Raw genomic sequence first — 17,904 nt, forward strand, 5'->3', positions numbered from 1 at the left:
GATATGTGAAAAATTATTGAGTTGATTGGAGGAGTGAAACGCGTCTATTTCTTCATTTAATAATTCCAATGATTTACTGTCTCTTGCTTCAGACGATGCCCAATTCGTAGTTCACCTTTAGCAAGATTAAGGAGTGTGTTTCGGGTACAAATATTGATCGAACTACATATATCTTTTTTAGTTTGCTTCTTTTTACTAGTCCATGACATGTAAAAAGGCAGGATTTGTTATCCGACAGGTCGTCTTCTAAGTTTTTATTCATGAGGCCACACTTGAATTATTGTAGGTGTATATCCATATATATTTATATCTTTAACCCATAGCTTCCAAAGATTTCGGAGTATCGTTTCCACTCCTGCAGCTTATGCCACAGCATTAATCCGAGTATGGGAAAAGTCCACGTTGAACCTCAAGTTATGAACAAGTCCTTAAATATTTTTATCGCATCTTCACTTTTCATTCAGGCTCATTTCAAGTTCATAATTATAATATGGTGTCCAAAGTGTTAAGGTTTTTCTTGAGTGCACAATATACAGCGAGTCTTTGATTGTGAAATCATCTTCAAAATATTAACTCAACTCCAAATCGAGTCGTAAGCCTCGAGTCCAACTTCCCACCTCCGGTAATAATCGACCATTGTATCTTAAATTATACATTTATTGTACTATTATTGTTATACGGGTCATTCCACGCCAAATCGACCAAAAAAGGGACATTTTTTACGGCACCATCACTATTTTTTTTTTGAAATTTTGCATAATATATTGAATAGAAACTCAAAAATATAAAATTTTTGACCTCCATATCAGGAGTTAGATGCTCCTAAAGTTACAGCCTCGAGGCCAGCACCCATGTTTTTAAAGCAATATCTCTTGCGTTTTTAATGATATCGATCTACTTTAAACGTGATTGGATAGATATTTACAAATTAATTATTTTATATTTTTACCCAATAAAATGTATCTTTGACCTTAAAAATTTCAAACATGCCATACTTCAATTTTCATGAAATGGCTGTCAACATATATTAATTGATTTAAAAAAGTTTTGGGGCTGCTTTCAAATTATGGTTAACGCTACAAGTGAAATACTAAGAATGGGATGTACAAAAATTAGGTACAATATTAAAAAAGATAGTTGATTTAGAATTATGGCGAGACAAATTTATATGTTTTTTTTTAAAATCCAAGTTATATAGATTTATTGTACTCCAATGGTGTTTATAAATATATAGGGTATTATAAACCTGAACTAGTACAAATTTTACTATCTAGTTCAAAAAATAAAACTTATTAACTCATATTTACCCAACCAAATTTATAATTTCAATAAAATACAGACTAATGAAAAGACCACGAAATAAATTTTTAACTTCATTTCTGTTATCAAAAATTCACAAATAATTTATAATGGGACACAATAATATTTCTTTCTTTCTTACAGACGTGTGGTACACTTGAACTTGTCTCAATACCCACTGTTTGGGAGCTACTACCAATTTGTACTTAATATTATATTATTTGCATTTGGTAAGGTGAATTTTATCAATTTAATACTTGTTATTCAAAGATAATTGAATATATGGCAGGATTGCCGTTCGATCTAATCAAGCACAAATGTGACCTTCTGATTTATAGACTTATCACGTATACAATTAAGAATATTGTATTTTACTAAATCTATACAACATATTATAAAATATATATATGAGTGTAAATAATAATAAAAAATTCATAATATTAATAATTAAAAAATTAGTATATAGAATCAAAATGTCGTAAAAATTATTTCTATATGAATAGAAGATTCCATAGTTCTTCAAATTGATGAGTTTTAATGTATACTTTTAAGATATTGACAAAGCAATATAAAGTACACTATGTTTAAGTTCTTAGATTCATCACTCCCAATTCATGCGAGGTGATTCCGTAGATCCGTAGACATAGAGCGAAGATTCCACGACAGGGTTGATTCATTCAGTGAGATAAGAGATAATTAGTTTAAGACAGAAGAAGGCTAGAGTGGCAGGTGTCTCCGCTCAGAGGAATAGTCCTCAACGACCCGAAGAACAATTGACCTCTGATTCCTAGACATTCGATCCTGACAATTGCTCTGGTGTGTTACCCATCAACATCACATCCTTGCCGCCCGATGCTGAGCCTTCCAAAGGTTCTGGAGATAAGGCATCACGGACAAATAATAATGCGTAAAGTACATAATGAGACAAAATTAACTTGACTAAAAGTAAATATTGAGCAAGGAAAGGCTAGATCTATGATGTTAGGGATCTCCAGAGTCCCCCTAAATATTCCTTTTTTCAGAACAATGTGTTGTGAGTTTATGAAGAGGTACTATGGAGCCCTCGTTCCTCCAACGGGAGTCCATTCTTACTCTCACAAAATAGGAGAATATCAATAGTTTCGGACTTGATTTCAAGAACTTTAACCCCACTAGGCAGATTAATTTATATTCCGTTATAATCCTAATGGTCTCGTAATTTCTTGATGGCAGAAATCCATTTGCACCTACGGATAGGATCCGGTGGGTGGAGAGTTGGGGTGGTATTTCCTTTCCCTGCTGACCCATATTTCAGCCAGGGGCAACGCAAGCGTACGCATTGCTTAGTTTCACTTATGAGTTAAGTTGATAATATTGTCGTAAGTCATAACTATAAGTCATGCATGACGTTTCATTAAATTACCTGCAACCAGCTGTGAGAGGAAGGAAAGAAAAACAAATCCCACTTTGTATATAGTAAGGACATAATATAGGCTGGAATTACTCCGATGTCATTCCTCAATTCTACTCTGAGTCCAACAAGGACTTTTAAGTTATAACTTACGTGCAAATCATCTTTTTTACTCTCAGTCTTTCAAGAGCAAATATATAATGTGTACTGATGAATAAGGCTGCCACACATTGTCGTCGAGGTTATGATCAATAAAACCTCCATTGTACAACCAATAATAATAAACTAAATATTAAGATATACTCGTATCTAACAATATTCATAATTCTCAATAGTTATTTTGCAACTTCATTCTTCATATTCCATAAATATTTATTAATTACTCATTCTAAATAGTAAATACTAAATATAATTAAAAGAAAAGAGTAAATATCCATTAGATGCAATATTTTGAGCTGTATTTGAGTACACCTTTTCATTGTTCCGGTCAAGTCTGAGTCCTCATGCTCCAGTTTTTTTTCTGATTCCGAGTCTATGGAAAAATAAGTAATGTCTCGATCTACCTGTAGTCTTATGTAAGGCAAGATATCCTTTCCCATAAGTTATTCCTTAATCTTTCACAACACTAATTTACTTTTGGATTCCATTGACTAAGTGATGGCGTAGTGAGGACAAAAATGAATAAAATAGTAATGATGAAAGCTTTGGTAAAAAAAAAAACACATGTTAAGGCAGGGAGCACTCTCCCTGAATCAGGTAACAACTGAAAAAATCTGGATCCTCTTTTTGAACATCTCTAGATATGAGCAAATTATTTTGCACTCCCGTCAAACACAAAAAAGAGAGCGCGTTGCAGTCTGATTAGAGTGTTCCCTAGCTGGTAAGATAGCAAGAACTAAGAATGAGAAAGAAGAGAGAGAAATAAAAACTCCCCCCTCTTTCTGTATATGTCATTTTATTCATTCACTTCATCAGTCCACACTCATCTCATTCTTGGTTTTTTCTCTAGCTCATCTAACTTGATGAATAAAAAGCTGTAAGGACACACGGCCACGGCGGTATAAGTGTCACCGCGAGGAGGAATGAGAATTTAAGTTTTGGATTGACGTCAAAATGACACATTTATAATAAATGAACTGATTATCGGACTCTCCCGGTCGCTGGACGACGATTTGGCCTTTGAATCGAAGTAGAGTAGAGTATGAATCATGATCTGAAGAGACTCATTTCTGGAATAGAGTCTCTACTTACTGGATCTGGGGGTACACTCGTCTTCCACGGATCATCTGTTCATTTTGTGGGTAAGGATCTATTGCTATTTGGCCTCTGTTTGTTTGTCTGTTGATCACCAGGATTACGGCAAAAGTGACGAAGATTATTTATGGTCACAGTAAGAGGCCACTAAATTTTGATAGGTAAAGGTCAAGGTAGCACAAAATGTTAAAAAAACATAATCGACCATAACTTTGGAGCATATTAAGGTACTCTTAGTAGGTGTTCTTAAGTAGGTTTATAAATATACTTCATAGCAAAAAATCCAATTTAGAAAAAATGACCATAGGCCAAGGTTTGCACTCTACAGAGTGGCCATTCTAGTTCTTTTTTGTATTAAAATGTATTTCATATTTGTTTACGAGTAAATTATGTTTTTATTGTCTACCTCTATTGAATATTCTCTCCAGGGTTGGATAAATTGCTACGGATAACAAAGGAGATCCTCAAGAATGGGAGCATATCCTTGGATACTGAGGGAAATCCCTCCTTTCTCCCTTTCATTATGGAAATATTGCCTCTCAAATCAGAATCAGAATTCGATGATTGGATCAAAGATAAGTACGATTTGTCCATTCTTTTGCAATATTCCAAATGTAATTGAACTAACCTTATCCTTCGTTGTTACAGAATGGCGAATTCCTTATTCTCCCAGGCGTTATCCAGTATAGTCTCAGCGGAAGATTCTTTGAAACGTCACTATGATATGGATTCTATGTTGAGATGTCCCAATTCAAGTGAAAAGTTAATCCTTGCAGCGAAGTGCCTTGATGAACAAGATTTGCCAACATTGGTTGCTCTTGATCTCCGAAGAAATAATAAATGTAGTTATGATAAAGTACCTGATCAAGATATTGAGCCTAATACATCATCATTAAAAAAGGATGATGTTTTTTTTGTAACGGATGAAAGGATCTGCAGCTTTTCGTCGTCTTGCCCTGGTTTAACTGAATTAGAGATACGTCGATTTTTAAAAAGGAAGAACTGGATTGATGATTATGATGACTCTTCGCCCATTAATTCTGTAGACTTTATAGATAAATATAAGAGTCCTCTCCCTAAAGAGCTAGAAAACACTCTCCGTAAACAACAAAGCTGTGAAACTTACCATTTAGGAAATCGGCCTAAGGTATTATTTATTTCTTGAGCTAGTGAATGTTTAGTATAAATATTCATTTTGCATTATAAAAGGATTCTAGAGATATCATATCTTATCATTGTAATAGTGATCTCATTTATCTTTCTCACTCAACAAAACATTCTCATTTCTGTTTCCAATACTATTCATTTTTCTACACTTTAGACTTCCAATGCATCATTATCAGATATAGATGACTTTTTTATCTCTGATAATTCATTTGTGGCTGATCATAGCTCTCCTATCGTTCCTGTTAGAGGTACAGAAATCCTAAGAAATGAAAAAACTAAAACAAAACTTATTTCGGTATGATTATGTTGAATTTTTATGTGTTATTATTAAAGTCTATATATTTTGCATCCCTATCTCAAGACTCCAAAGAGAACTCACCGCCGAACAACGTCTGATACACGAGTTTTTCAACTCATGTCATCTGGATCTATAATCAAATCATTTTCTGAGTCTTTGAATAAGCATGATACTGATGAGCTAGATCATAACTGGTCCACTATTACGCCTCCAACAGAAGGCTGGATTATGCCCTTGCCTATGGAAAATGAATCGCTTTATTCTTATTTATCATCTGGTGCCTTTAGTCGACATCAAGCTCGATTAGATAGAGAAAATGCTCACTTAATTCTTGCAGAATTAATCATACAAGCTTCCACTAAAAAATATGGAGATCCATGTATGGGAAAAGGAGTTATAACGGCGTCAAATTTTCGACCGCCAGCTATGCCTTCATTTGGAACTTCCAATCGTAACATGAATATACGAGAAAATTCTGCCGAGAGTGTTGCCCTGTCTCTCTTAGATCAGTTTGATGACAAACATGAAACCAAAGCATCTGAGCTAAATTTAATACTTGGTGATTATCAGACCACTACAGAGCTTTCATTTCCTTCTTCTGATTTTAATGGTAGTCAGTCTCAACAAGAAAGAAATAGTAGTGGTTCCGTAGATCATAATACCACTTGTAAAGATGAAATCGTTACTGAGCTTAGAGGAACTCATGACTGGGCTCCTCCTAGACCTCAGCTTATCTTGCAGCCTCATGTTCATAAAAGGTAATACTTACGTCTAGATTTCTAGTTACTTTAGTAATGCTACTATTATTTTGAACATTACTGATATTAAATTTCTAGCCGTACTGAGTTATTGGAAGAGCAAAAGTACCGATGCTCTGGTTGTGCGATGAAAGTGGAGAAGAAATACAGTAAAATTTATCGATATTGTCATTATTTTGGAAGACTTTTTTGTACTGGATGTCATTCAAATGCTACTCACGTAATTCCAGCTAATGTGATAAAAAAATGGGATTTCAAGACTTATTTTGTCAGTGATTTTGCGTCAACTGTTCTACACTCAATGTACTCTGATCCCCTTTTCAATATTCAAGATTTGAACCCTGAGCTCTTGGGTAAAATATCTAAACTCAGAAAAGCCATAGAAGTTAGATCCTTAAGTACTAAAATTTATCATTTTGTAATAAATTGTCGTTTGGAAACTCAGTATATGTCAGAAATTAGTAACTACCCTGTGATTGATCCCTATACGTTTTCTCTCGAGGATCTTTGCCGTATCAAGTCCAAGAACTATAGTAGTGTACTTTCTAATCTACTAGAAAATCTCATGCAGCACATAGTGCAATGTTCGGTAAATATCATGTATGGATTTTACATTTCCTTTTTTTTTGTTACCTTATGTTTATTTGCCCATTTGATTAGCTCTGTAAAGCCAGAGGATTTTTATGCGAAGGTTGCCGTTCACAAGATGTTTTATTCCCATTTGAAACGGATGTTCACCAATGTCCTCGCTGTTATGCTTGTTATCACAAACCTTGCTATTTTGAAGATTGCTCTAAATGCCAACGTATTGATCAAAGGAAAAACGCTGCGAGAACGATCCGTATATGATATGATTTTTAAAAAAAAATACTACTTCATCGATTAAATTGATTATTCTCCTTAAGAGCTAATTCTATTATATATTTTTATATAAATTTAACGTATTTATTTTAACAAAATATATTTATATTTTTAATAGCTAACATCGCGTCTTCCATCATTTTTTGACTTATCCAGTTTCAATAAATACAAATGATGTCACTCTTTAATTTAGAGTTTTCTCTCTTTACATAACCTTTTTTTTTACATATACAATAACTTAGTAAATAAATACATACTGTTCCATTAATAAAAGGTGTAATTTGAGATTCCAACACTATTATTTGTTAAAAAGGAAGCAGGAGGAAGAGTGCACTATTCAGTAATGTTAATAAGTATTACATATTTCAGTTGTCATGTTTTGCTGCTCAAGAAAAAATGTCGACTCTTTGGGAGTTAGTGTTAATTACACACACTTGAAACGCGGGGGAATTTTTTTTACAATATATATCCAGAATCAACACTTCGGGTAAATAATTATAGTGATCCAGCTAATAAAATATACGTTAATCAGTATTTAATAATATTAATTATAATGACTATTCTTCATGGATGCTCAGAGAAATATTTCTGGAAAAATGCTGTGGTAGATTGGAGGCAGTAACAAGAATCCGAAAATCATCACAAAATCAGTATCGGACCCATTCAGAAGAGTCAACAATTGAAAGGGATCTTTTAGGAAAGGACATTGTTATACAACCGAATGTCCAAGTATTTATCACAATGATGTAAAATGTGAAGAAACAAAAAAATATTGTTTTATCTTTTTTAAATAGAAAAAGTTCAAATTCCAAGAGATAATTCCTAGTCATTGGCCTCCGTCCTTTGGTGGAAAGTGGATTCAGTATCATACAAAGTTAAAAATATGTTTTAAATACAAAGATAAGTCAGAAGTCTCACTCGAGTTCTTAATAAAGTCAAGATCCACTAGATCCTTTCTTGCTTCTCCAACCAAGTATGTAACTATTCAGAAATACTTAGTTCTTTCTTCAATGAACACTTCGATTAAAATAAATTCAATTGACGAAATATCTTAACTATTTTTTTATTTTCAACATATTCCAAAGGATTAAAATCAAATATTTTTATTCTGAGTAGAAGTATAGGGATGATAACTCCAGTATCAGCTTGTACAATGAGAAGAATAAATCCTTTTCTGGAAGAAACCCCATGTAAAATTGAAAAAATAAACATTTTCCAAGTAAAAGATAAAATAACCGTGATATCTATTAACATTTCACAAAACATTGATATGTATATATATATCCTTAGTCTCCTCGACAGATCCCGCATTTTAAAAATGTTTTCAAAATACAGGAGAACTGCAAGGAAATAGTAAGAATACACAATATTGGCTCTGAATATTCTGCATCACAGAAGATTTTTGGTATACTTAATTTTGGAAATGCTGAACTTCATTGCATGAAAGTAAATTACTCATGGAGGGGCTAAAAGTTACATTACATTATTATTTTACAGTTCACGGCTTCTTTAGTGAGTATTGAGGCAGTACCAATGCGGGACTCGTTGATTCAATTCAAGGATGAAAAGAAAAGATGGGTTCACTTGTCAGAGATCACTTTTGGAATTGAAAGTATGGGATTTGAGTTAGTAATCCCTGACTTTGTAACCCCAACATTCATAACTGATCTTGGTAAGAGTTTTTTCCGAATACATATTGTAAGGATTATAAATGTACCGATACCATCTTTATGAACGATTCCGATATCAATTTCTTATTAATATTATGTCTAAAGGAATTACATAAACGAATTAAGAAATGATTTACTTTTTTCAATGTTTAACTTTTTATTAAATAGGGCTTGACAAGAAAATACATAAATAATTATGAATATAATTAGTTGTAAATAATTTGAAATTAAAATTATTAAGAAAGTTAGTTCCTCTCTTTAGTCAGGAGTCAATTTATTCCTGGTTGGCTCAAATATATTCCCTGAATTACTGAATCGACTTTCATTTTCAAAGGATGGATCTGAATTTTGTTATGTAGGTCTATTATTATTGCGCTAATTATACATAGAAATTAAGTAAAATAAAATTTTATCAGGGTATCCTACAGGTAGGAGCCCCTAGTCTTAAACTTAAGGTTAGTCTATACTATGATCCTCACTTCATTTGATAAGTTGACCATTTGAAATAAAAAATTTAGAAAGATTTTTTTGTTTTGCTTAATAATGTATATAAATATGTAATGTAGGTGGAGTCGACATTATTAAACCGATTCCGATGCATCGGTACACCCCTAATAAGAATATATTATGAGTGTACTTTTCAGTCATGTTAAAATGGTGCGTTCAGTTTACGTTTTACCTGTCAGAAAATAATTTGAAACTTCAGTCAAAGGACCCAGAATGGGAAGCTCCCCACAAGATACCCGTCATAACCAAAACGTGGACTCATCCCATCAAAATGTACTCTCCGCAGAGCATAAATGATGTCGAATAATTGGAATAGTTCACATTCAAATACGTATGCTGAATCAACGCGTGATAATGATCAACAATTTGAAGTGTAAAAATTAGAGCAATTTTGACTTGAACTTTATTAGTCCACCAGTTTTTTATTGCCCATGACGGTCGTAAGAAAAAAAAAAGAAATGGATATAAAAATGTTCCGAGTATTATAAATTAAATACAATTTCGTAAAATGCAAAAGTATGTTACATTAGATAAAAATAACTTGTCCATATATATTAAAATTGTTTCAACTACTTAAAGAGAAAAATAAAAAATCGAACATGAACTAAATCTTTTTTTTTATTTCATTCAGATGCATATTATTCTACGTATTAGCTTGACATTTCAGTCAGGATGATTTTTAAATGATTAAACGCTATAAGTCCACCAATTGACGTTTACACCTTTTCTATTAAATGAAATACCCTTACATATCTAAATAAAACTTATCAAATTTGAAAAAATGATTTTGTGTTCGAAATCAGACTCCAATATAAACCATGGATACACTTATTTCACAAAAAATCCTTCATTTGAAGGCACTTCTATTAAATTATAAAATATCTAGGATTTACTAAAGCCAGGCTGTCGAAATTCACGTTGAATATAAAACAGAATGTATGCTTTACTTTTCAAAACAGTCTCTGAATCGGAAGCTAAAACAGTTGAGTCATTAAAATGATACCAATTATTGTTCTTGATAACAAATGCTGTATAGTGCCCAGATCCAGCTCTGAAAATATTTACGACAATAATAAATATAAATTATACATAATTAATTTGGGAAAGATAAATTCACATTACCCAGATCCATGATGTACAATAACGGCAGCAAGATCGTAGAGGCTAGAGCCGGCATTGGAACATCTAGTTTCATGAAGATTAGTAAGCAAATAGTCAGACATATCTAACCCAGACAAAGGAAATGATACATGCGTGTCCAACTTCGTTCTCGAGTATGGACTCCAACGAAATCTCTTGATATGTAAACAGAGAACCTGGTTATAAAAAAAGTAATAATATTAGGAATTGAACTCCTTGCATAAAGTATTCATTACATTTGGTAAGCGTCTAATCCAGAACTTTTTGGTTGACCTTTGTTTATTTTTACAACTCCCACAGAAAAATCTCTCCGAGTCTGCGAGTTCTTCCACGTCGACAAATTTTTCTAGACAATCTTAACGAAAAATTGACATAATTATGTCATTGGCATTTATCTTAAATAATAATGTTACCGTGAAGATGACATGTCGGGTTTTGTTCTTTAGAGTCGGACTTCAATTTAGTTTGATTGGTAAGGTTTTGTTGAATATTATTTTTGGCTTTTCTCAATTGAATAAACTTGTTAGGTATGTCTATAGACAAATCTAGGAAGGGATCATGTTTTTTTAGAGGACGCATTACATACTAAGCAAGTTACTTCTGACTGTAACATGCCACCAAAAATGGAAGTAACCAAGGAATGGGAGGAAGTCGTTCCTCTAGATCCAGCAGTTGAGGTCCTACAAGAATAAGGACTATATTTTTGCTGGAGATGCGACAAATCACTAGGTAAAAGAGACAATAGTTCTGTGTGTAGTCGATCCAACATATAGCGAAGGAACTCATGTGCATCTTGCTGTTGATAGCCTCGAAATCTTGGAACAACTTTCCAAATCACCATAAAAAGTGCTCCAGGTGAAAAAGCTTTTTTGGTTTCTTGACCCGCATTGAGAGCAACTAAAACTTTTTTTCAGCTCTTCAGTCATTATAGGCCCTTCTGTTGAAATTGCATTTTTACTCCTGGACTCTCTCTGAGAAGTGACGATCTTTTGGTCGAAACTGGGTATTTGTTTGAGAACACGACAAAACTCTTGAATGTTACTAATACATAAAATGAAGGTATTTAGGTGAAGGGAAATTGAAATTTTGTTGATTTGTAGAAGAAAAAAATAATTCTTATTCAATTTCAGGGCACAATTTCATTCATAATGTAATTGTGATCACTGTAGTTACATAGTTAATAATTGAAATATTTAAGAAAAGTCAGGAAACTCTTCATAAGCTATAGTAAGAGTATCTCATTTGAAATTAATTTTCTCTGCAATTCTAAAATTGATGAATCATGAATAATTTGTAATACTTGATTGAAGGGATGAAGGAAAAGCAAATAAGAGAGTATTGTAACTATGATACTCACCTTAAACTCTGGAGAACAGCAGACATAAAGCACGTATTACCCAGATTTCTTAGGCCCACCAGACTTTTCTTTGGAGATGCGTTCATCTTCGATAAGGCTTGTGCGTCCTTTTTCCTCCTCTTCGGCTTATTCTCAACACCTCCAAGAGAATCAAAGGATGAAGGAGACCTTTTTGAGCGCCGAGGTCTGAGAATGCGGGCTTTCTTTTCGTCCAAGGGGGCTCTGAGGGAGGATCGGAGTTGATCCAGAGCTCCTTCCGGTGTATCATTGATGATGAAATCGTCGCAAGCGTAACAGAAGACAGAGAGTTCCTGAGTCTCCATGCAGACGGAGTGAGAGGGGTTCTCCTGGAAGTGGGCAAGTCCGTGAGCTTCTGCATAGCGACCGCAATTCAGGGAACCACAAAACACACAAATCCAAATGGACTCCCTTCCCTCACACTCTGAAATTAACACAATCAGAATATATCATCAAGAGTGGAATCACATCAAATTAGGAATCTTACTTGAGCAAGCCAATGGCAATAAACGATTCGCATCTAGGACCTTTATAATATCATTGCTGTCCCGAAGATGAGAGCATTCCATCGTACCTTTGAGTTTTGCCCCCAACAGACACCCCTTTGGCTTTAAGCTCTAAATGATTTTTTTTTTTTTTTGCCGATCACAATAATATTAAGATATTGTGATTCATAAAATTCAGAAAAAGAAAAGAAAAAGGCAAGCCAATGACGTCAGGAGGAAGAGATAAAATACACTGAGTCAATGAAATTCTACTAATATCTAGCTAGAAGATGGAGTGCTTACGCTGAACAAAAGCAAGGAAATTTTTGATGCCCAAAGTTAGGTGACCAAAACAATAGAAAATATAGATTATAACGCTGGGACTAATAATTCTCCTAGGATGCATCAATCACTTCAGATCTGGTATCGAATTATCTTATATTATTATACAAAGCGCCCTTTATGTTTTTAACAGATGTAGCTAGTTATTACTATTACAGTTTCAATGCTCTGGTCAACTATTATAGCATCAACTGTTTTTTACATCAAAACTCTAGCTTTGTTTTTATTTCTAAAATTTCCTCACCCTAAGACATATTATATTTATTTCATATGTCCCAGTCTCAGCTCAATTAATTATGATTTCACTACTCCAAAGAAAGCGTTTTCATGACGTCATTGTCGTTGATGTCAGCCATTTTGGGGGGGCTAAACAACCAGTTTTATAACAATAAAAACCCTTTTGTCATTAGTATTAAGGACAATAGTCAACTATTGAATATTAAAATGGAACCAACAAATACAAGGACTTAAATCTTACTGTCTATCAAAATTTTATCCCTCTATTCCCTAATTTTATTTTATATATACCCCTAAAATGTATTAAAAATATATTATTACATCGTTATACTACCTAATTTCCATATTGCAGATTAAAAATTAATCATTACAATGTAAGCAATAAAGTATTTTGTCTAATTATCCTACTTTTCTCGTCCCTTATCCATAAAAAAATGTACAAATCTAGCCATTTTTAGAGATATTTAGTACATATTGTTTTAATTAAAAAAATATCAGTGTTTATTATATGCATCAAGTAGTATTTTATGCAAATGTCTTTTTTACGTATATAAAGTATTTTTTTATTCTTGAATATATTTGATGAAGTTCCTTCTAGATGATTTTAAAAAAATGTCTCTTTTATGTAGTAAAAATATCAACTTGGAGCCTTCCTCCCCTCCAAGATGGCGTCTCCTTCAATTATTATTTATTATGCAATTTATGACGTCAGTGAAAATGTTCAATTAAAAAGGGCCAGCTAGGAAACAAAAAGGATGTGATTTTTGCTGGATATAAGGAAAAATGAATAAGAAGTTTTCCTTTTTCTTATACATTGAATAATATATTTATTTGTAGATAATGCTTGATGCTTGAAAAAACCATCTTTTTTACCATGCGAAAGTTTTAATGACCGAAACGTCGGTTGTTCAGTCCTGCTGTACCAGCTATCTTTATAGGTTTTCTTCACTTATAGCTAGATTTGAACAATATAAAAACGAAGAAAATAACAAATGATAGCTAAAACTTATGATAATAAGTTCTAGCCAATACTTCATACTTTAAAACGTCATCTATCTTGTCTCTGGGAAGAGGTTATGTTCAACAGCTGAAAAGACATAGCTAGTCACTAATTTCTAAATCTATGAGTTAGTAGATTCCAAGGTTAATATTCACCTTGGTAGATTCTAGTATTCTATTACTGGGATGCTATAAAGGTCCCATCTAGGACTGACAAATTTTATTAGGACTGGGCTGAAGTCTTTTTTTAGACCGATCCAACACTCACCATTATAAATTTGTAAATTATTGAGGTTGCGAGACAACTTTTTTCGGGTTGAGTTATTTTAGAGAAATTCTGCATCTCTAATCTTTATCCATTCAAGCCGGTCGACTTGAATAAAAAAAATTATTTCTACCCGCCCCATAATCCTCTTGAAATAATTAATTAATACTTTAATTGGCAGAAAAGATTGATATTTACTAGGATTTATTTATAGATATAGAAATACAATGGTGTTTCTCTCTATTGAATTATATTGTGTCAAAAATTAGGGGAGACAGAAATAAGTTATACTAATAAACAATTCTTATTTAAATGAGGTAGTAAACTTGGTTTAAGATATGTGCATCCAAATTATGCCCTCCGACTGATAAGAGTGTTATCTAATTTGTATCGGGGGGAATTGAGATTCAATTATTTAAACAGAATCGAGTGAAACCCAAAAAATGTAACAGCTCATCTAATTTCTTCTAGTGTATAAATCTAAAATATGGTTTTTCAGAACTCTCTATGGTTGAATATACGTGACGTCAAAGAGAAGGTGATCAATAGAGTGATCAGGTTGTTGTGACGTTTAAATTACTCTATGGTCGGATAATTTACAATGTATTTTTAATCAGATGTATCTAGCTACTTTCATTTGTATTAAGCAGATAATTATGTTTAATAGAAAAAAATAAGAAATGCATAATTGTACTGAATTAAAAAAATAAATTACTCAATTAGAAAAAAGATAGATTTTCACCTCATTTACACAATATAGTGTATAAGAGAAAATAAACCAAAATGACGTCACAATCAGCATCTTTATTATGATTGGTCGATAAAATCCCCAATGGGGCTATGATTCGTCGATTCGACTTTAAAAAATGAGTTCACTCTTCTTAAAGTCAGGAGTACCGAAAAACCCTTCCACAGTGTCGTGTCATTCTGCAAGATCCAAAGAAGTTCAAGTTACTTGGGAAAATGAAACTTCTTGTGGTTCTTTTCGTGACTCTTCATTTCCTTTCATCTGGACATGGGCATAGTGATGAAGCTCCACATTTTAAATACTCCAAACAAGCAAATAGCATTGAAGATGAAATTCTAGAGGAAGATATCGTGGATTTACCTCCGGCAAGACCGTCTCATGGGTCAGTTGCATTCCACTAATGAGATCCTACGGGCTTTGTAGAATGATTAGTGATGGTCATTTGAGTTAGATCTTATTGATTATGACGTAATAATGAAGCTGTTTAAAATAAATTAAAGTATTATTTATTTTAATGAGTTTTTTTTTTACATAAGTCATTAAATTTCCCTATTGATTTGTGTGTTCCTATTTTTCTACATTTCTTAATGAAGTTCCTTTCATATCATTTTTCTCAAATGAGAGTTGAATTACACGTCATTATTTTTTTCTAATATTCGCTGTAATTATGGTGAGCATTTATGAATGTCATGACTATTTCGTCAGGTAAAAAATGATATTTATGCAATAGCGTTTTCACGCCATGTCAAAACTTTGAGGTCGTTCATTTTGAGGGCCTAAACAACCAAGTTTTATAAGAATGAAACCCCTTTTTTCTTACTTTCGTACTTTTTGAACTTACTACTGTGATTATAGTCAAATATTACTATTTATCATTTACCTCAAGTCGTATTCAATGCAAGTATTAAGTCTTCTTTTATTCCTAAAACCATTTCATAGAGTTTTATCAAAGTTTACTGGTAATTTGTGCATTTTATGTAGTAAAAATATCAACTTCGAGCCCCCAAAATGGCGTCTCTTTCAATTATGATATAATTTTTGAGGTGAATGAAAACACTATAGAAATTTATTTATTTAAAAAATGGGGCGACACTTGCTCCAAGTAAAAGATGTTGAACTCCTTTTTATCAAAAAAACGTATTCACAATGTATGTATATCAATATGAAAAATACTTTCCTAAAAAAATTATTATATTTTACACTTGACTTATTGATATTTTTAGAGTTTGATGATCTTCTTTCAATAGGATATTTAATGCCTTCGTATGATCATATGATATATATATATATTTGCGGCCTACTTATAATAGATCAAATTCATTAATGAGGCCTCTCTTTTTAGTCACAGTCATGGGGAACACGCTCATTCTCACGGTAGTCATGGCCATTCACATGGATGTCATGGACACAGTCATGGCTCTCCACAACCCGAACTAAGCCGTGAAGAAAATGTTAAGAATCGAGAGCGTCTTCATAAAAATTGGGACGACGATGATGAAGAAGAGCTAAGCTGGAATAAAACTCGTAATATTTGGTTTAATGCAATTGGAGCGACTGTCCTCATTTCCATGGCTCCATTCTTTATACTATTTTTCATTCCTCTTGATAATAGTTCAGAGAAGCAATGGATCATGAAAATTTTACTTAGTTTCGCATCAGGCGGTCTTCTTGGCGATGCTTTTCTTCATTTAATACCTCATGCTGTTATGGCAGTCAATGAAGAAAATGGTGGAGCTCACACTCACTCGCATAGTCATTCGCATGGAGGGGATGGTGGGGCACATGAACCTCATGACCTCCGAGTAGGACTTTTTGTACTTAGTGGTATAATTGCTTTCTTATGTGTTGAAAAATTTGTACGGATTCTGAATGGAGGACATGGTCACAGTCATGGAACTCCTGAAATGAAACAATTGGTTAGCCAAGAAAAGAAGAAGGATGAAGTGTCTAGTAAGAAGGATGACTCCAAAAGCGGATCAAAGAAGGAAGGAAAAAAAGAAGAGGACGCTACGAAAAAGTCTCTTGAAAAAGGTACATGCCGATTTCATAAATTCGTTTTTTTAATCATCCTTATAATTTCAGAGTCGACTAATGATGAGACTGCTTCACAAGACGTCAAAATCGGTGGATTTCTAAATTTAGCAGCTGATGCATTTCATAATTTTACTGATGGCTTAGCTATTGGAGCTTCTTTTTATGCCGGTAATTCTATCGGATTGATCACTACGTTTACCATTCTTGTACATGAAGTTCCTCATGAAATCGGAGACTTTGCTATTCTTATTCAATCCGGTGTTCCAAGAATGAAGGCTATTTTATTACAATTACTCACTGCAGTTGGTGCATTATTAGGCTGTGTAATTTCTCTTTTAACGGGTGGTAGTGATAATGCCGCTAACAAATTCATTCTTCCTTTCACTGCTGGAGGTTTTATTTATATCGCCACTGTATCCGTAATCCCAGAGCTACTTGAAGGAAAGTGTTCATTTAAACAATTTATTGCGGAAATTTCGGCCATGTTATTGGGTGTAGCATTAATGGTGGTAATTGCATTTTATGAATAATAATCGTAACTCTAAACATATATTACTCGTTGACCACATCATCTTATATACTTATCTACTTTAAATCATCGCCCGAAGTGTTCCAAATGTTTCTTTTTAATTAATTAATATTAACTTATTTTGTTATATATTAAATTAACACAGAATTAATTATATCGACAATAGTCTAAACTAAAGGTTTTTATCTTTATTATATATATCTAAATGGTGTTTAATAAATTATTTAATCGTATTCAACAATGAAATGAAGATGATATTATGCATTTATCTCTATAAATGTCACAGAGAAAGAATTTATCTTTTAGTTTCTGTCTAAGTTTCTAACTTTAAAACTGTATATTGATCAATTTTTAGAGTAGTTATCACCGTATCAATGTACGAGTATATCGAGTGTTTTCACGTGACTTGAGCATTGTTGATGTTAGCCAATTTGGGGGCCTAAACAACCAAGTTTTATAACAATTATTATAATTTTTTCATTAAAATTAGGGAAATAGTGAACTATTGGATGAAAAAAATGGGACCAACACATAAAAATGCTTAAA

General features: G+C 32.9%; 5 protein-coding genes and 1 long non-coding RNA gene across 10 annotated transcripts; 4 read left to right on the top strand and 2 right to left on the bottom strand.

Annotated features, from left to right (window-relative positions):
- Positions 1-5: 5 nt before the first annotated feature.
- On the top strand, positions 6-1,705 carry LOC121116832 (uncharacterized). The gene is made up of 3 exons (XR_005863951.2): positions 6-144; positions 200-622; positions 1,444-1,705. It is a non-coding gene; the product is annotated as an uncharacterized lncRNA (long non-coding RNA).
- Positions 1,706-3,605: 1,900 nt separating this feature from the next.
- Rubicon (run domain Beclin-1-interacting and cysteine-rich domain-containing protein rubicon) lies at positions 3,606-7,149 on the top strand. 4 transcript variants are annotated; one of them, XM_071887618.1, is made up of 8 exons: positions 3,606-3,990; positions 4,372-4,522; positions 4,592-4,785; positions 4,845-5,090; positions 5,265-5,405; positions 5,472-6,166; positions 6,245-6,755; positions 6,827-7,149. In XM_071887618.1, the coding sequence occupies exons 3-8, from the start codon at positions 4,732-4,734 to the stop codon at positions 7,013-7,015; spliced, it is 1,836 nt and encodes a 611-aa protein (XP_071743719.1). In that variant the 5' UTR covers positions 3,606-3,990; positions 4,372-4,522; positions 4,592-4,731; the 3' UTR covers positions 7,016-7,149. The 4 variants fall into 4 exon arrangements, with proteins under 4 accessions (XP_071743719.1, XP_040567061.1, XP_040567065.1 ...); XM_071887617.1 differs by having other exon boundaries at positions 3,632-3,990; positions 6,245-6,766; XM_040711127.2 differs by having other exon boundaries at positions 3,611-3,990; positions 4,592-5,090; positions 6,245-6,766.
- Positions 7,150-7,253: 104 nt separating this feature from the next.
- Positions 7,254-9,813, top strand: LOC139904736 (RAB6A-GEF complex partner protein 2-like). Of its 2 annotated transcripts, none has more exons than XM_071887619.1 (7): positions 7,254-7,514; positions 7,606-7,756; positions 7,822-8,000; positions 8,144-8,246; positions 8,318-8,473; positions 8,525-8,699; positions 9,342-9,813. In XM_071887619.1, the coding sequence occupies exons 1-7, from the start codon at positions 7,402-7,404 to the stop codon at positions 9,509-9,511; spliced, it is 1,047 nt and encodes a 348-aa protein (XP_071743720.1). In that variant the 5' UTR covers positions 7,254-7,401; the 3' UTR covers positions 9,512-9,813. The 2 variants fall into 2 exon arrangements, with proteins under 2 accessions (XP_071743720.1, XP_071743721.1); XM_071887620.1 differs by having other exon boundaries at positions 7,297-7,514; positions 7,560-7,756.
- LOC121116831 (ubiquitin carboxyl-terminal hydrolase 3) lies at positions 9,805-12,390 on the bottom strand. Its single transcript, XM_040711133.2, is given in 7 exon segments — positions 9,805-10,255; positions 10,327-10,520; positions 10,581-10,699; positions 10,758-10,912; positions 10,914-11,385; positions 11,702-12,143; positions 12,207-12,390. Coding segments are annotated over 5 exon segments (909 nt in total). The 5' UTR covers positions 11,186-11,385; positions 11,702-12,143; positions 12,207-12,390; the 3' UTR covers positions 9,805-10,086.
- LOC139905099 (ubiquitin carboxyl-terminal hydrolase 3-like) lies at positions 11,698-12,288 on the bottom strand. The gene is made up of 2 exons (XM_071887503.1): positions 12,207-12,288; positions 11,698-12,143 (listed from the first exon to the last, which is right to left on the bottom strand). The coding sequence occupies exons 1-2, from the start codon at positions 12,286-12,288 to the stop codon at positions 11,698-11,700; spliced, it is 528 nt and encodes a 175-aa protein (XP_071743604.1).
- Positions 12,391-14,464: 2,074 nt separating the features above from the next.
- Positions 14,465-17,535, top strand: Catsup (Catecholamines up). Its single transcript, XM_040711126.2, has 3 exons — positions 14,465-15,177; positions 16,138-16,826; positions 16,878-17,535. Exons 1-3 carry the CDS (start codon positions 15,011-15,013, stop codon positions 17,357-17,359), a joined length of 1,338 nt encoding a protein of 445 aa, XP_040567060.1. The 5' UTR covers positions 14,465-15,010; the 3' UTR covers positions 17,360-17,535.
- Positions 17,536-17,904: the final 369 nt, after the last annotated feature.

Source organism: Lepeophtheirus salmonis, chromosome 4, assembly GCF_016086655.4.
Source record: "Lepeophtheirus salmonis chromosome 4, UVic_Lsal_1.4, whole genome shotgun sequence".
In the NCBI taxonomy this organism is placed as follows: Eukaryota; Metazoa; Arthropoda; class Copepoda; order Siphonostomatoida; family Caligidae; genus Lepeophtheirus; species Lepeophtheirus salmonis.